At 41.4% G+C, this 19734-nt stretch overlaps 1 protein-coding gene across 2 annotated transcripts in view; it reads left to right on the forward strand.

Annotated features, from left to right (window-relative positions):
• The window catches only part of NALF1 (NALCN channel auxiliary factor 1), a 637440-nt gene that overhangs the window by 590553 nt on the left and 27153 nt on the right, over positions 1-19734 (forward strand). For both annotated transcript variants that reach the window (XM_041730890.1, XM_041730891.1), the window contains exon 2: positions 12581-12752. In XM_041730890.1, coding sequence (XP_041586824.1) covers positions 12581-12752 — 172 coding nt within the window. The remainder of the gene's footprint in view (positions 1-12580; positions 12753-19734) is intronic.

The raw sequence follows: 19734 nt of genomic DNA on the forward strand, positions 1-19734 counted from the left end.
ATGAATTTCATTAATTATAGTTTTCAGTAATAGTGAATATTGTATTACCTTAAGCAAGGCATTATTCTGTATTAAAAACATGTTTCCAATATGATGCTAATCCCTGGATAAGACAAGACATATGTACTAAGAGTGGTCCACCTGCCTCAAAACTACTGTACTGTGTCTGTATCTGTGGAAGTGAGAACAAGATGTCTTCTTGTCCCAGATTCCTATGTTCTGAAGCACAACATTTTCAGGGTGAGTAGAAAGGGTCCATTAACCTATATTTGTATTCTCAACTCTATGAATAGTGTGGTTGATTTTTCTCTGTGACATACACAACACGGAGAAGAGTAAATGCCTTATATTTCACTAACCTACAGGATCAGATCATGGAAAGTATGGGACAAAAGAACACTCAATTAAAAATTGTCTTAGGAAATGTTTTAGGGAGGAATTAAAAAACCCTATCTTTTATCTTGACTGTTTGCCTTATTTTGAATTATGAAGCCATTGTGCTTGAGTGAATATTTCTGTTACTTGAGCTATATCAACTTCACCATTCGAAGACATGTATTTTTGGACTTCTTCAACAACTACATGACCTAAAATGTTAAGGGACTACATCTTGCTTAATCTCAGTGTTTAATGAGGAATTAGAGAAACAGACAAATTCAGGAAGGAAATATTTCCATCTTCTGTTATCCCTCTAAAATTGTTCAAAACGTTTAAGAATCAAAAGGAGGAGTTATTTACAATATTCTTTGGACTCGACAAAGTATTTACTTTTCACAAGATGCCAATAAATGTAGTATTAGCAGTCACAGATTTAAGGCTTAGCAACTAAGTCAGCTAGGTAATACCAATCATAACAAAGAAATAGTAGATTTTACCACTATTAGTGCTCGTTAAATTTAGCACCCTGATGGCTTATCCAAAATTGTATTTATTTGCCCAGTTTCTATGGCTTAGCCTCAAAAAAGTGCATCAGGAGTATCGGATGTCATCGAGTTTCTGGGTTAGTAATAGTGATAATTAAGTGTTGGTTAAGAAAATAAATTCTGGGATCCCTGGGTGGCGCAGCGGTTTGGCGCCTGCCTTTGGCCCAGGGCGCGATCCTGGAGACCCGGGATCGAATCCCACATTGAGCTCCCGGTGCGTGGAGCCTGCTTCTCCCTCTGCCTGTGTCTCTGCCTCTCTCTCTCTCTCTCTCTCTCTCTCTCTGTATGACTATCATAAATAAATTAAAAAAAATTATAAAAAAAAAAAGAAAAAAAGAAAATAAATTCTACTAAATAGAGCAGGACCACCTCATTGGCCTATGCCACTTGGACTCACCTCTCACTTATGTATGCACGAATTCATTTATCATTCAGGAAATAACCCAGTCCTGCCCCAGACCAAGCCCCCCACTAGTGGATTATTCATTGATGAGTAAGGACAGAGCAGGTTCTTGCCCTCATTATGATTTTATTTTTTGTGTAGTCAGTTAGATAAAATCCATTAAAATATACTAGTGCAATTCAAGCAAATGCTCAGTTTAAATGTCTGGCCAACACAATTTCACAATTGACATGACTTTTTCCAGTACTTAAAAAGTTTATCATTGCTTTTTGAACTATTTCAGGTTTCTTATAAGTGGGCTATACACACTCAGGGCATTCACAAGATGATCCATTGGAATGTGACCGGAAAATAGTACAATTCTATTCAGAGTTATCATCTATCCTATTCTTTGCAATAGCTTATGTTTTGTGTCTGTTTTATAGTGTGTGTATTATACAACAGTTCTTGTGTATACTTTATAAATCAATATTTATGTAACAGAATATGCTAAAAATTTTTGAACAAGTGAATAATACCAACTTTAGCAAGTATTGTTTAAAATGTATACAGTTTAATGTCACTTCTGTATAATAATAGTTGAATAAATGTTTATGAGAGAAATGACCAGTGTAGGGTAAAGGGGTGGATTTAGGACCAGGACCAGAAAAATAAGCTTCCTGACTGGTGGTAGCCATTAGTTCTAGCAAGAGGCATTTTTTTTTTTTCCAGACATAGTTCTGGTTCCTTCCTCATTAACAATAGTATTACTTGTGTCATCAATGGTAGATTTTCAAGCATGTGTCAATAAGACCACAAACATGATCCTTTGCAGCCCTTAAAATATTTCACTCTTGGATAAACTGCAGAGCAGTTGGTAAAATGTCTTATTGAAATAGGCAGTGGATTATGAAGTGTAGAGAAAGTTTGAATCTCCAAAACTTACCCCCAGAAGAGGGGTTTCTCCCAGCCCAGGAACAACTCACAGAAACTCCTAGGGGTTGGTGTTTGTTTATACCTGATGTGGGTGGTGTGCAATAAAACAGAGTCAGATGATGAATGGGAGCAGGGGAAAGTGACCAATTCTCAGCCCGACTCTGCTCAATTCTGCTGTGCGGCTCTGGCCAAGTTGCTGTGATTCCTGAGCCTCGTTTTTCATACTTGTAAAGTTGGAATAATCGCACTCTTCTCACATAGCTAATGCATTGAAGACACAGCAGGAAAACCGATCCTAGTAAATAGTTATCGGCTTTCACCACTATCTTCCTCCTGCCCTCTGCTCTGCTTCTTTCACAGGCATGCCGGCCTCTACTGTCTTCCTCTCTCTGATGAGCCATGGCACTCCCTTTCAAGGACTTATCCCTCCTCTGGTCCAGAACCCTCCCCTCTTTCGGTCATCAGTGACTTCTGCTTTCTCCAAAGGCAAGAGCCCTGATCAGAACACGCCACCTAGCAGGTCTTGCCTCGTCTCCTTTCATTTGATGACATTATTTTTGATGCCAGGAAAAATGTCCTCTAATGAAATTTTTAACCTGCCTTCCACCCCTGCTCTCAAGAGTACTTATCTCGTGTCGGGTCCATAGCCAGCTCTCAAGAAATAATTTTGGATTAACAGATAGATTGAACGATACCTTTGAAGCTCCAGTTAGCTTCTTCTGTTTCATGATAACAGGCTGTAAGTCTGTATCCTAATTGGAATTTTGTGTATTTTTGTGCTCACTCTGTGACTTTTTAAAGCTATAAATTCTAATTGGATCATGGGCACTTTTTGCTGGCAATCAGTACAGATCAGGTTTAAATAAATAGCATGTTTCAAGGGCTACTGCTCTCCCAAGGCACTGGTTTGCTCATAGTCTACAAGGGCAGTGGTCGTCTTTCCCCATGCCTGCTCCTCACTGCTAGCAAACATTCTCGGATAAAGCAGAAAACCATACTGATAACATGATGTTGGCACTAGTTGCTGTGCATCAACTCTGATGTCAAAATCAGAAGTGCTCACATCCATGGAAAACATGAAGACTGGAAAGATCTCACTCAACCAAGGGACAGGGCACCTTCTTTGAGCAAAGGTAGATTATTGTTTTAATTGATATCTCTTGTGAATCTGCTACTGGTAAAGCAGGGCTGCCATTGTGCATTGTTGGTTCAGAAACATCCGGACAATACAGCCAGGAGATAGGAAATTTGGATATATACCCACAGCATTTTATATTATGGTTCTGTAATGTATACAACTATGTAAAATTATTAGGATAGAATGTTATAAATAGTATCAGAAACAACTAGAAAATAGATAACTAACTTTATTCTTTCAGATTTTCCATATCTTACTTTGGGTACTATGACAAAGTCATGCATTAAGTTTCTTCAGACCTTTTCTATGTGTGTGTTTAAATGAGACAATTAAAAGTATGTTCCATTCTATTTAGTCTTATGAAGAAATGAATACATCTGAATTTTTTTGGTGAATTTACTGATGACTTATAGTTCTACTGAATACATTAGTATTTTCTAAATATGTTCTAGATTCCGGATTATGACACTCATTAATTTAAGTAATCATCAAGTGCTCCTGTAATCCTACACGAGTCCTACAGAGTAGGGGAAATTTGCCACATTGCCACATTCACTTTCCTTCTTTATTTGGTAAATACATTATCCTTTTATATGACTAGGACTGGTTTTAGATTTTCTATCTATAGACTCACTTCTCTATCTTCAAAAGGCTGATTTCCCACCTTTTAAACCTTTTTCAACATTCTAAACTGGCCTAAGGCATGGAACACAAAACTGAATTTATATTGAAGTGTTTGCTCACTGCTTTTTTAAAGCTGTAAATTTCTAATAAGGTCCTTGGTACTTTTACTGCAGTTCGTAGAGACCAAGTTTAAATACATGGTGTGTTTAGAGCATGATGAGACATGAAATACTGCCGCATTCCCAGGTATTAACTGGTTGATGGTCTATAAAAGGAATTTCATTTTTTCCTATTCCTACAGCCATGCCCACCCATGGCTGAGACTGAGAAGTAGTCTCCATGAAAGAAATGCTTTTCTCTCCAACTTCCATAGCAGAGCTCCTGGCGTCTTTGTCACTAACATGAAAATCTGAACGTGGATCCTTAAAAGAGATATTTCTTGACACTGAGATGGCTGTTCACTGTAAGCTTAATTCATCTACTACTAGCATCTTTATATTCATTTCTGAGCATACAATAGAGCAGTTCAGGAAACGCATGCATTAGCGTAATCTGTCTGCCAGAGCTTTGTAGCCAAACTCTCGGCCAAAGCGGCAAGTCCATTTTTAAAAACAAGTAACTCTGCCCTCTGAGGCTCTGCAGGCCTTCCTGAACCCTGCTCATTCCACCACACCCGGCCACCCCTTTGTGTGGGAGCCCTGGCTGCTTGTATCCCAATCCCCATTGTGTCTCAGGACCTAAACACGGCCAGCTGTTTGGAGAGTGAGGTTCAATCCATGAAGTAGTCTTTCCAAATCTTATTTTTAAAGGATTTCCTTGGCCTCCAATAGAAGAGTTAGTTAATCAGTTCAAAGGGATCCATAGGATTCACTGTCTTGGAAGCTCATCAAGGTTCTGGTTTGAGCCTCTATTCTGTACAGGGGGCCAGAGCCAGTGGGACTGGCTCATATTAACCACATCACAGGACAGAGCTGTGAAGACCTGAGGGCCATGGGATTAATTCCCAATGAAAATCTGAGGAAGGGAAAAAAAAAAAAAAAAAAAGAAAATCTGAGGAAGGGACAACCCAGGGCTCTGAGACACAAAAACGCACAAGTGTCCCTAGCAGGGAAGGCAGACAAGAAAGGAACTTCGGGTTCAGGGCAAACCTATAGAGACAGTCCATTTCAGTTCCTGAGAAGAGGTGCATTAGGCTTACAGATGGGGCCACACAGGGTGGTAGGAACCAGCTGGGCTAAGGGATCTGCAAGTCGAACGGGTTGAAGAGCATGGCTGCAGGACCACGAAGGCATGGCAGGTTTAGTGAGCCCACAGGTCTCCCTCCATGGCTAGAGAGTAGAGTGATGAAGGGCACAGAGAGAAATGAGCACCAGTGCCAGGCAAGCAAAAGTCACGATACTCTGGGCCCATTAAGGAGTTCCACGTTCTTCCTGAGTACTGTACAGAGGCCTGGAGTGATTTCAAGTGGCACAATGAGATAATCGCATCAATTGTGGAACGATTACTCAAGCTCAGTGTGGAGAGCAGCATGGAGGAGGAGTCCATGCCTGAAGTCACCCAGTGAAGTCTGTGGATGTGTCCATGTGTCAGTCTAGTGATGGTGACAGCTGGGGTGGTGGGGGAGTGATGGTGGTGATAGGAATCAGAAGGTGTGAGTAGATCTCAGAGATGTTTAGGAGGTGGACTTGGAGGTCAAACAGCTGTGGGAGGGAGCAAGAGGAGGCATCAGGTGTGACTCCCAGCTTTCTCACTCTTGACTCTCCCTGAAGGGAAGATGCCAAATTCCACTGTGGGACCCACAACAATTAAGAGGATTGAGGACTGACACAGAAACATGTCAGGGACCATTTCAAGAGCAACCAGATGCTTGAGAGAGAGAGAGAAAGGTACTTTGCAAACCAAGATTTTAGCTTCACTGTTTTACAGATGACCACTGAATCACCATGGGACTGGATAATTGCCCTGAAAGTTTAGAACAGAAGCCTGAGTAACACCAACATTTTGGGGGAATGGCCAGGGACAGCAGTGACAGCAGAGACACTGGCACAGACGGGGGATGCAACAGGGAGTGAATAGCTGGAGTCCCACGGATGTGGCAAGAAGGAGCTCAATCAGTAGCGTTCAATACTGCCAAGAGGTCACATAAGAAAACAACCGATTTTAGCAGCTGGATTTATCATCAGAGAGGCCAAGTTGCTTAAAAAGAACAGCCTCTGTGGAGTGGTTGGGGCTGATGCCAAGTCAAGGAAAAGAAGTTGAGGCAAGCAAACTGGGGGCAAAGCCAGGCAGGTGTAAATGAGGGAGAAAGGGGAAAGAGAAACCAGGCTGGCTTTGTATCCCTTGGATAGCTCTGAAGACAGGGACAAATTCTCTGCTTGTTTAGGATGGAGCGTTCTCTATTTATGAAAGTTCCATAAAGTGGGCTTTTTTTTTTTTTTTGTCATCTGCAGCATCTCATGTATATCCACAGACCTTCGCAATAGCACCCCAGTTGGCAGACTGGCCCAGCTGGCCTCACCCCCTTTACTGACCGGCCTCTCTTCCTGTGTGGAGTGAGCCCAGTGCTAGCATGGTAGTGAGCATGCTTCGGATGGGCTTCAAAATGTAGGGCAGCGCCAGGAAGCTAGGGGAGTTCTGAAGTTCAGGGGAATAGACCAAGTGAATAACAAGATCCCGAAGTGGGTCACAGACAGAAACGAAGACATCTGCATCTTATTTAGGAAACAGAGCCAAGACATAGCCCTGAAGACAAGGTGAGCTGACATTGGAGGATCAAGGAGCCTGGCGCTCAGTACACTGCCCATCTCTTAATGTATTCTGCAGAAGCCTTAGCTCATCATTAGGCAGAGGTTTGTTTTCTTGTTTCCCTCTTAGAATACATCAGCATTTCTGATTTCTGGGTGCAGTGTGCTTTAACGAGACACAGACACAAATAAAAAAGAAAGCCGACATTCAGACACAGGAACGTGAGCATTCATTTTGCTTCTACCTGCATTTACAATTGCAACAGCATGCGGCATGCATCAAAGTGCACTAGCCCGAGGCACTGGCTATAGCAGACTATTGCTTACATAACCAGTTATTTCACCCTCACACACTCAAAACTTGGCCACTAATGCATTAGAGCTAACAGGGAAGGATCTAATAAAATGTATCAACACATGTTATAAATGTAGAAAGAATCCGTCCTTGCTAATACTTGGAGAAATAGGGAAGCAACCTCCTAGTAGAAGATGACAGCCATTTCCGATACCTGACATTTTTCTTAAATGATAAAATATTGTAACCAACGTGATATTTTTTTTTCAGCAGGCCAATGTATAGTTGCAATATAAATCTCTATCTAACTCTGAATCATTGATACAGATTTGGGGGAGGAAGGCAAGCATATTTAAAAGAAATGAGAATCCCAGTTTCTATTAGAATCATATTACTCTTATGTTTTTGAAAGGCTCCTCACAAGATTAGTCATATCCAAATGGAATGTCCAGAGCCAAAAGAAGTAATAAGAACCAGACATGGTAGATGCTAATAGTCATTTATAACCGCAATCCTGTTGACCATGATTATTTAGGATACCATGTATAACTTCTAAGGAACAAAATTGTGACTGTTTTAGGGTCACCCTTCTATCCACATAAAGCATTCCCTTCTGGAGCCCTATAGCTTAACATCCCCTGACCGCCCATTGTACCTCTTGGGATTCTCAGCTCAACCATGCTTGTGCCATTACACCCCAAACACTGCTGAATACTGAAAATTATCTTTAAGACACATCATTCTTCATTGTGAGTTACAAGATGAGTTCTGTAGACCAGGCTCCCTTGGATTGCCCCTCCTCTCCTCTCTCTTTGCTGTCCTTATTCACAGCTTCAAATAGGCCTGTGTGTCCCAGGGATAGGCATGCAGAGAAGACCCAGAAGTCAGCCTGGAGGCAGGTGGGGTGGCTCATGACAGCCCACTGTGTGCAATTACAAGGGAAAACTTCCAAAGTGCAGTCCTGAAATGAGATGATTTGGGGGCGGGAGGGGTGGCGGGAAGGATGTTAGGAGTGAATGATGCCTTCCAAATAACATGGCACATTATTAAAACAACAGCCTGGAAGCCAGGTTGCCATCAACTGCGATCATTCGAGGCCCTGATGTCCACTTTAAAATGAAAGGCTCAGCAGGACCACTGCCAGGACCTCTCCATCTGGAACACCCTGCCTCAGTGACTCCAGAGATGCACACCTGTTCAGGTGGTGACCACTTCCCGCATCCCCCAGGGGAGCTCCAGCTGCCAGAGTTCCCAGTGAGAACAGTGCTAGTCCGGCTGTGGAGACCTGAACTCCATTTGCTTGCTACTATAAATTCTCTGTACTTGTTATTTTATTTGTAAAATATTTCCCAAACACATCTTGAAGTTTTCCCCGGGAAACAAATAGCAAGTGAGAAGATGGTTTGGGGAAAAGAGAGAATATCGTGATCCTGATATTCGGTAAAAATGACATTCTTCTTTAGGCCATTTTTATCCCTTAGTCTGTTGCTTTTGTAGACTATAACTTGAGAATATTCCCTATTAGCTGTATGATGGGCAGCTGTCAAGCAAACATTCTGTACAGTGGTCATTTGCAGAGTGGAGGTGAGCACGCAGGTGGAGGGATCCTTTGAGAAGTCCTTCGTGAGCAGGGTCACCTGGCAAACATTGCTGTCCAGACACAAGAGTCCCTGCCCTCGGGGAGGGGTGTGGGTGAACTACGTTCACCCATGAGTTTATCGACTTACACATTGCATTTTTTTCTTCTCAATTTATTGTTCAGCATCGTATAACCATTTGTACCATTGAGCAACACCTAGCAAAGCAATTACCTAATATTTCTCTTGAGAGGAGAAGGTGAAGCCATCATAAGAAAAGACTCCTGACCTTCTTCATACGGTAGAGTTTTCATGAAAAAAAGACAGCTGTATTTATTGTCATTGTGTGCTTTTGTTTGAAAATCTGTTAGTACTTTTAAAAATTAATCATCTGGTTTCTTTAGCTTTGTGCCACTGAAAACCATCCAACTTTCTCAGACTCCCTTCCTCAGAACAGTCTAAAAGGGTGTTAGAAATTATCTCAGAGCCATTCACTTCTGACACTGTCCTACTGAGAAGCCTCCTCACAGTGCATTGGCACAAGCTCTCAGGATCTCCCAGGACAGCCTGTTTTATTCTGGTACATCTCTTCTGGCAAGAAAGCTCTTCATGCCACACCATCATGTACCTGTCTCCTCTCCCTTTTGTCTTTAGCCTCTGAGTTCACATTTAAAAAGCTCTTGGCTTCAGTACATGGCAGTCATTCCCTCCAAGTCAACAGTAAAGGCCTCACCTTTCTTTTTCTGCTCAGAAATCTTTCCCTGATTAGGACACCTGGTTGGCTCAGTAGTTGAACATCTCCCTTTGGCTCAGGTCCTGATCTCGGGGTCCTGGGATCAAGTCCTGCATCAGGCTCCTGCAGGGAGCCTGCTTCTCTCTCTGCCTATGTCTCTGCCTCTCTCTGTGTGTCTTTCATGAATAAATAAATAAACTTTTTAAGAAAAAAAAAAAAGCTTTCCCTAATTGCTTTCTGACATATCAAATCCTCAGCACTAAAATTTTAGAAGATGTTTAAGGTGCAGATGAGGAATCTTCCATTGCATTTTAAAAGTCTTGGAGTCAGTGCATAAGAACTGATGATGTGTTGAAACCTGGCCGGAGAGGTTGTTATTATGCCGTGGAAGGTCCAGAGTCCTGAACACTTTCATCCAGAGTTACTACCTGATATTTATAAAAACTGCTTTCATTACTTACTAGGCCTTTAAGTGAAAAATCTGAGAAGGAAATATAGCTGAAATAGCATTTAAGGAACCAGAATAAAAATGGATCCATTCCAGTTGCATGATGCCGATTGCAAAGAGAATGTGGATATTTCAGGACAGTCTCCAATTTGTGATACCCCATTGTCTACAAGAGGGGACAGAGTCCTGCCCATGATGCGGTTACCAGGACCAGGATGCAACTTGCTGTTCAAAAACCACTTTAATTTGAAAAATTGGTGCAAAAGCAAAGTAGGAGGCAGAATAGGAAGTGCACAGTCTGGCCCATGCATTACATGCAACTTTCTGGAATTACAGAGCAGTATTCCCCAAAAGCAAAGGCGTAACTCTACTTTTTACAACCCAGAAGTACACAGAATGTGAGCATTCCTCAAAACAGAACTTTACTGTTGGAACTGTATACATACTCCTACCCCTAGAACCGACAAAAGGAAATTAGAACCAGGAATTGCAAGACAGAAATCCCATTCTTAGATTATATCATAAATGTCCTCTATCGTATTATATATTATGTCGGATTGCACGAGTACCAATGGTATTTTGAAAAACAATCTGCAACTGCCCCCAAGTACAGCTGAAGAACCATTCACTTTTCTTTCTTCTGAAATGCATACTTCTAGCATGGTGTCACTGCCCCCACCTGCCACTTCTGTCCTGATGGCCCACATTCACACACTTAAGCCTGTTGTTTCCACATTGAAATTTAAGAAATCTTAGGGGTTCCCTCAGCTATTGTATTATTTCCTAATGTATGCTATTATCTTAAGACCTATTCGGGGGATCCCTGGGTGGCTCAGAGGTTTGGCGCCTGCCTTTGGCTCAGGGCGCCATCCTGGAGTCCCGGGATCGAGTCCCGAGTCAAGCTCCCGGCATGGAGCCTGCTTCTCCCTCTGCCTGTATCTCTGCCAATCTCTCTCTCTCTCTCTCTCTCTCTCTCTCTCTCTATGTCTATCACAAATAAAAAAATAAAAATTTTTAAAAAATTTTAAAAAAGACCTATTCAAAAGACCTATGGGAGTACAAATTATTTGTATATTTTCCTATCAAGTTTTAAAGAGTTATAAGCCCTTATAAATAAATTACTTTCAAGGTGGGGGTGCTTGGGTGGCTCTGTCGGTTGGACATCCAACTCCTGATTGCAGTTAAGGTCTTGATCTCAGAGTCGTGAGTTCAGGCCCCTCCGTTTGGCTCCACATTGGGCGTGGAGCCTACTTAAAATAAATAATTAGATACATAAATACATAAATAAATAACTGAGGACAGCAAATAAATTACTCTTAGCCTATATCTGAATTTCACATGCATCCCATTATACCCCCACCAAAGCACCTTTGATCAAAGAATTAAGTTTCATGTTGATCAAACTAATGCAAAGTTATGAATAAAATTGCAACATCAAACAGACATTGGCCAGGCAAATGCAATTTGGTGCTGATGTCAGATTGATTCAACTCCCTTATGATTTTATAAATTCTTCTTAAAAGACATTTCCAGATTAAACATAGCATAATTCTGAAAATGCAGGATTTGGAATCCTATGGAGAGTGGGTTTGAATTCTGGATTTTTCATTTACTCCCATTCCTAATTATTATTTGTATGCAAAGCACAACTCATAGTTACCTTCCAAGTGTGTGCAGAGAATTACCTGGAGGAAAAAGTACAGAACGTGCTTAGAACAGAGTATGAAGTTAGTAAATACTAAGTGCTGTTCTCGCTCTTACTGTCAAAAGTTGATGACCTCGTAGTGTACGTTTAACTGTAAACCAGTCACGTTTCTAGATAAAACTGAGTTCACAAAATCTTCCCTGAATGTTATTAACCTGGGAAATAGACAAACAGCCACCATCGGTGCCTGGAATCTGGGAATGACCTGAGTCATAGTGATCTATACTGTACATGGGTATTTTTGTCCTTGTTTTATTTGGATTTAGGTGCAGCTTGATTCCTTATGGTAGAAAAAAGGTATTGGTTCCATATTTATTTTCCTAAATATCTATTAAAAACAAAGAGATAAATGAAGTCATAAGCATTTCACATTTTATCAAATTAACTAAATTCTTAACCCATATTCATGTGGATCTTACACTATCTCAAAGGTCCAAATTGTGGTTTTGATGAGATTTCACTCCGAAACACATCGAGGTATGTTAGGTCTGCACCAGGCTGGTTGTTTCCGGGCTTTGGGACGATGAGGTTTTTAATGCACTTGATGTGAGTCATAAATGTAAATGCCCACTGCTACTTGTTCTAGGGCTCTGGTGCTGGCAGGCTTTGTCTGCACCGCCTGTTGGCCCCGTTGGCAGAGGACTCAGCGCCATCTAGTGTCCCCTGGAAGCCCAGCTAGAGGGATTTCCTATTCAGGACTGAGTCGCCGCCGGGCACCCTGCAGTCAGTGCCTACAGACCACACACTGGTTATTTGCTTTCTGTATCACTGGATTTTGAAGCTTCCGGTTCTGATGAACTCCACTGTTTTTCAAGCGAGTTCCATCAACTCCAAAGCCACGTTACCTTTTGCATTCTCTGAGAAGCTCACTCGATAATGTTTTTGCCCTATTGCAGACTTTCGTTGCTACGTTGTTATCACTTGCAGCTGGCATTGTGTTAAAGAGCTTTCTGGAAATGAAAGTTTCCTTATGATCCACTTGGCACCACAGCATGCTTCTCACAGTACAGCATGTCCTGTATTAGAGACAGAACTCTTGTCATCCCTCCCGATTTTTGATTCTTCTCTTTTTCAGATTGTCTACAAAGCCTGGCTCTGTTCCCAGTACTTTGAAGTCGCTCAGTTTAACTGCAGAAAGACAATTCCTTGCAAGCAATACTGTTTGGAGGTTCAGACGAGGTGTCCGTTTATATTGCCCGACAATGATGAAGTCATCTACGGGGGACTCTCAAGTTTCATCTGTACAGGTACAGTGCAGGGCAGGGTCTGCCACACAGCCTCTCCTGGTGGTTTGCTTCCCTAGGTGACGTTGCTTTGCTTTGTTGTTTCCTTCTATGGATGTAACCTTGAAGATGTGCCTGGCAGGTTTCCATGCTTTCCTCAGAGATGCCCTGAAAGAACTTGGTTAGGAAAGATCACATTATGTCTAGAGTGCCTGTGACCCATAAGCATTAATTTTGCAAAGGAATAATTCTGAGGGGAAAATGTTATAGCAATCATGAGATATGCTTAAATCTGACTTAGAGAATGCTGCGTGCATCTTTGTATTACATAAGAACAGATGATGTGACAAGGCCAGTAAAATTATGCATCTTCTTCGCATTAGACTATTTTCCTGAGAAGTTTTACATTACTTTATCTTAAATAATCAAGATCATAAAGAACTGTCTACCTAAGGTATTCATGTGTGCGTTAGAGATGCACAATAAAGGTTCAATACAATTTTATCTTATAGTTCCCCTTAACAATGTTTGCTTCTTTCAGCAAATGACTCAGACTGGGCCAAACACTAATATCAGCCTTCAATTTCTGGATATTTACAAGCATTACATAAGTTAGACAAAAATAAGATGTAAAGAATAAGAGCAAATTGTTTTTTAAAAAAATAAATGGTGAGTAGACAAGTGAGAATAAGACACTTTGCCATGATGATGTGATAATCAGAGTTGTTGCTCTACATTATCTCAGTACAAAAAGTGTTATGCGTGTCCTTGTCACTAGATGACTTCAGTTGGGGCAGGGTTAATTTTCAAGGTTTAAGGATAAAATGCTACCATAAACATCAAGAAATATGAAAGGCTCCTTCATGTATTAGATTTTATGAATCACCCCCAAAACAGGGTACCATGTTGAGATGCTCAAAATGAGGGTTTATCAAATTAGTTCTAGCTCACGTATTCATATAACTATGTGTTAGCCATACTGTTCTAAGTGATAGGATATCAAGAGACAGTTGAACAAATTACTACCCTAAGAACTGGATGCTTTAAGAACTGGATGATTATTTCCTGTGCTGCCCAGCCTTGTGAGAAGAACATCTCAGTGAAGGCTACGAGACATGGGCTTTTGTCCTATTGCTATTAAATACATTCTTTCCCAGCCATCAGGTAGCTCCTCATTAGTAAATTAGTAGTAACAGATACCCCTTAAGCACGTTTGCTATGAGGATTTTGGATAAGGGAGAAGCACAAGATACATCAGCAATAGGCAATAGTGATTGTATGTAAGAAAGTGATTTGTAGAATGTAAATGGATTTACTAATCATTTTTGTTATTCACTGATTGAATGCAGAAACCATTTCTTCAGCTCCTCTCTTGTGGGAAGACAGAGCAAGAATGAGAGAGAGAGAGACAGAGTGAGAGAGAGAGAAAATGAAAGGGGAAGGAGGAAGGAAGGAAAGAGGGGAGGAAGGAGGAGAGAAGGAAGGAAATAAATTAGTATCATCTCCCTTTGAATTTGAGCCAAAATTAATCAGACACAGGCTATTAATTTACTTGACATTCACATAAAACTTTCCGTAAGTTGTCATCAAGATAAAGTCTTCAGTTCTTGACTCTGTGGGCAATCAGGTTGTCTGTGATGTTAGGACTTCAGAGAACCTTGTGGGATTTTATGTAAAGGTTGTCTTTTCATTCACATGCATATCGATTTTTTTTTCCTAGAGAAGGTCAGTAGTTTTCATCAGGTTCTCAAAGTAGACAACAACCTCAAAAACCTTCTCATCAGATGAAGGATGGATGGTTGTCTTTCTCTTCTCCTGTTCCTGGTCTTTGATCTGCATGTGTGGATCTGATATAGGTTTGAATATTCACCCCTCTTCCTTGTACACTTTCAAGGCCATCAGAAAGCTGAAGATAAGATGCAGTCTCTTTTCCACATAACATGGGTAGAAAGTCCACCATATATGTTTTTTAACTGGGGTATAGTTGATTAGCATTACATTAGTTTCAGGTGTACAGTACAGTGATTTGACAAGTTTATAAGTTATGCTCTGCTCACCACAAGAGTAGCTGTCATCTGTCACCCTAAACACTATTACAATATCACTGGCTATATTTCTACCCCTTGTTCCTGTGACTTATTAATTTTATAATTGGAAGTCTGTACCTCCCACTCCCCTTTACCCATTTTGTTCATCCCTCACACCTTTTCCCTCTGGCAACGATCAGTTTATTCTCTGTATTTATGGGTCTGTTTCTGGTTTTGTTTGTTTCTTTGGTTGGTTGGTTGGTTGGTTGGTTGGTTGGTTGGTTGGTTTTGCAGATTCCACATCTAAGTGAAGTCAAATGGTATTTATCTTCTACCTTATAGTCTTAATTGTCTTTGAGTTTTGAAAATTCAGCTTTTTTATAGCCATGGCTACATCATTACAGAAAACAGGAAAAAGGGAGGTGTGTCACTGGGTGGGTCCAGAGAAAATGCCATGGAGCCTAGAAGATTTTCGGGAGAATCCCATCCCTGAACACCCAGAACCTAACTCTTCATTCACCACTCTCACTTCGGCTCCTGTTCCTTTCATTACTGAACTTCTCAGGATCCCTGGGTGGCTCAGCGGTTTAGCACCTGCCTTTGGCCCCAGGAGTCCTGGGAGTCCCAGGATCAAGTCCCACATCAGATTCCCTGCATGGAGCCTGCCTCTCCCTCTGCCTGTGTCTCTGCATCTCTCTCTCTCTCTCTCTCTCTCTCTCTCTCTCTCTCTCTGTCTCTCATGAATAAATAAATAAAACCTTAAAAAAATAAAACATTACTCAACTTCTAAAAATGTGCAGAATAAAATCTGAAGGCATCTTATCCTGAAGTTCTACAAAATTTTCTGACAGAAACAATACTGATCCTCAGATTGAGCTTCTTTTCTAAGATGTGACCCAGGTCTTCTTGAAGAATTCTCTCTCTTGATAACTAGCAGTCATCATTCCCCCTTCAGAGGTCCCTTGAATTTTGCTGCTAGACCTGAATGAGAGAGATGTTTCTACTGATGCCAATCACTTGCTGGCTTTTCTCCACTAAGGACGGTTCCAAACAAGACCCCAGAACAGCATCCTTCTGGGATGATGTTGGCCCAGAGAATAGCTCCCAAGAACCACTTGGTCAAAGCTATGGAGCCAAGAGTAAGACTTTTGTAGGTATAGTATTTATTCTCCAACATTGTCACACAAGTTTTGGCAGCTCATCTCTTACAGATGGACATGAAGATCCAAATAACTCACCTTTTAGATGGAGTGAATGTGACTCATGTCAGATGCCTTATTCATTTTGAACGAAATGTCTTCAGTACTCAGGCAGGATTGGACTAAATATAGGAAAGAAATAGGAATTTTTTTTTGCTAGTTTACCACTTGGCTTCAGTTAACCTAAGGCCACCTTGGAAGGCTGGCCCACAGTAACTTTTCATGTTCATGAGTGGTGTTGGACTTCTTCCTTATTGAAATAGGTAGGATGACAATCACTAAACACAGTTTTATGAAAAGAAATTAACTAATAGATTGGTCTTAATCTTGCCTCAGTAATTTTTGTTTTAATTTAATAAGTTTTTTTCCATTCTATATTGTGAAAAATATAATCATTTATCATCAAGAATTGAATGAGTAAATGGAGTGTCCTTAAATTCCACATACTTAATTATGGAGGTTTCCCTACTATTGGAAATATATCCAATTCACATATTCCAGAAGAATAGAGATATCCTCTAGATTCAACCTCAGAAAAAGTGTTCAAAAAGCACATTCCTACATATGGCTTGTTGCCAGATGCTGTCCGAGGGAGCATCAATTTTGTTCAAGGTTCTTCTGCATGGTAACAATCAAGTGGTGTGATGATGGCTTTTCCTTAGAGTCATCTGCATCCTGCCTTTTCAGGAGGTGGGGTTCTAGGACACCCAGTTCTTCCTCTCATAGGTGTTATTATTACTAACTCTTATAGACACTCAGGATTCCTGTCATCTGCCCAAAAAGGGCATCTTAGCTCTTGGGTTCCGTTTTGGTGACAGTTATTAGTGTTTAGGGCATCGTTGTTTATGACATTTGCATTGCTTACCCACCTCCTAAATTTGAATGTTTTAAATTTTTATGTTTTGATCACCTGCTACTTCATGTGTCTCTGATCCTTAGTAAGCCCATCAGTTACGAAAAAAACCCAAAACATCCGAGAACACATGTCTACTGCTACTCAGTGTCTTTGACTAAGGATGTTACAGAAGGTCTTGGCCAAATGCTCTAACCACAAATGTAGATGACAGGAAGAGGGCCTCCGTATATGTTTAATTTTGATTCTGTTTTAGGAGATAAAGGAAAGACACTTTGCTTGAGATCACTCTTGGGTTTGTTTGTTTGTTTGTTTGTTTTCCTGCTAAAGAATAAAATGGACACATTACTTAAGGAGTATTTGAAAAATTAATTGGGCAGAAATTCTGATGTGCTGTCAGGGTGAAACCTGTCTTTGATGTTAGGCATTATCGAGCTAAAACTTTCCAAGGTGGGTTCTGTTCTTGAGCTCAGTTTGCATAATGCACTGCTATTTTAGAAACTCCGTTTTTTCATCTTCAAAGCGCAGGGGTGGAGTCGCTGGTAGATTCTACATGTCAACCCATCACTGTGGTAATTATGTGGATTTCCCCCTGCACCCTCCCCCGCCTTGTTCTAGATTCCCCGGGAGGAATCCCTGATTGCTTACCTGTAACAGTGAACCAACATTAAGAAAACAGCAGTAGCAGAGGATCACAGGCTGTGGGTGCTATGGTAACAAACATTATGAAAATTGCCATTTGATTGATAGATAAAATAGAGCCGACAAGATTTGCTGCTCTATTTTTCATAAATTATTGGAAGAAAAAAAGTAAAGTTGGTCTGCTGGGGGTTACTGACAACGGAGATAAAACATATTTTGAGAAATCTGTGTAAATTCTGCATTTCATTTTCCAGGGCTGTGACAAGAATAGGGTTATGTTTCTGTCTCTGGGGGAACGCAGTGGGCTGCTGTTGGTGGTGACGGTGACAGGGCTGATTAGAAGTGATGGAGGACGGCCGCCCCCTGGTGGCGCCGCTGCGCCACTGCAGCAGGACGTGGTCCCTGCTGGCGAGATGGGGAAACGTCCCCTGGGAGAAGAAGATGGGAGGAAATACTCTGATACGCATATTGTTCAAATCAGAGAGGAATTTTTCTTAATGTCTCATGTCTCATAATTCACATGAAAGCATTCATAACTGGGAAGTATTATCTCCAAAATCCAGTTCTGACATGACTAGAACTGATAAAGACTTTTTTTTTTTGAATGATATAAAAGATTTTCCCATTAAAGGACAGTTTTAGTGGAAAAACCAGCTGCCCATAGATTTTCTTTTGTACACCTATGCTGTTTTAAATTTCTGCATTTTCCTCAGTGTGTGAATATATTTCACTGTTTTCTAGAACGTGGTGGAAGAGGAGTTCTGAGAATAGAATGACCAAGGGGCACTTTTTTATAGTGACATTTATTGTCAACCACCTTCTAATAAATACATAAAAAATAAGGCCAAGAGAAATTTGAGAGGAGATGGCATGACTAGAATAGAATAAGGAAATATGAAATTGGGTTATTTAAAAAAAAAAGTAGAATGGAGTATCTTTGTGTATTGGGGACATCTTCTTCCATTAAAACATTGTGCTTTCTGAAGTTTATTTGACTTCATATATCCCGATCTGAGTTCAGGTCTTCATCCTCAAGACTGCCTTTCCCAAATTCCCCTCCGACATATTCCCAACAGCTCAGGTTTGCCTTGAACAGAAGGATAATGCAGGGAATAGGCGCCGAATGGCAGTTAGGAGTCTGGATTATGCCCCCAAATGTGAATTTTGGAGAGCCACACCCTCTAGAAGGTTTCTATGCCCTTGTCCCTCCAAGAGGCTCACAGAATCTGGAGTTTAACGGGGACCATCTCTGGTCCATCATGGTACTTGCAGAAGGTCAAAGTGCCATCATCATTCCAGAGCAGAAGGAAGAGTCCAGGCTCATTCATGTTTGGGCAGCAAGATACTTGATACCTGAATGATCCCAAGAAGAAATGTGGAGAAATTCATCTAGTTCTGGCTTTGCCGATAACAGTGATCAAACCCTTCATAAGCCTGCTCCCTGAGACAAAGTTTGGGGGAATTCTAAGAGAACTCAAGTTGTCCTTCATGATCCACCTGATGGAACAGGAGAACTGGAAGGGGTTAGACCAAGGGAAGTTGAGGCAACCAGGCCTGGAACCAGCCCCAAGAAGGGTGCAACCTGGATCGCGTTGAGCTTGGAGCTTGCCACTCCAGAGGAACATCAAGGGCTGAGCCTCATCAGGTAAGTGAGCCCTGCAGATGGACCAAGCAGAAAGCTGGCCTCTTTGATGCCACGTAGGGAGGATATGAGTGGCATTGGCTCACGGTTGCCCATTACCTTGCAGGGCAGGTGACCTTTCCTGTATCTGCCAGCTATGTCTGGTCTTCTCTGAACCACCCGGGATGGACAACCACTCTTTGCTCAAGCCAGAACTGCTGAATGCTACCGTCACCCAGGGGCAGTGCCAGGGACCGGGATGGCGAGATGGTTAGTCTGAACCGAGGTGGAAGTTGAATGAAAACGTCAGCGATTTTCTCTAGAGTGAGAAGGGGGATGACATACACGTCCTCATCATGCAAGTTCCCCAGAACTTTGTGTGACTCATTAAATTCAAAAGTGCTTACAACTGGCATGGTAGTGGTGAAGGCAGTAAGGCAAGGGAACGATGCTAATTCTGGAATTTCCATTAAGAAGGGCGGGCAAAGACGGATCTCCCAGAACAGGTGAAATCTTACTTAATGAAGTAGTGTGCCTGGTTTGCCTGCAATTCAGTGTCTCTGAATCATCTACATCCTCCTTGTAGCTGCTCTGAATCCTGAACTGCTTTAGACATTGCAGGTATCTGACAAGATTATAGAGTCAGCCAGTTTTAGAACCAGCT

Source organism: Vulpes lagopus, chromosome 16 (assembly GCF_018345385.1).
Source record: "Vulpes lagopus strain Blue_001 chromosome 16, ASM1834538v1, whole genome shotgun sequence".
Taxonomy (NCBI): domain Eukaryota; kingdom Metazoa; phylum Chordata; class Mammalia; order Carnivora; family Canidae; genus Vulpes; species Vulpes lagopus.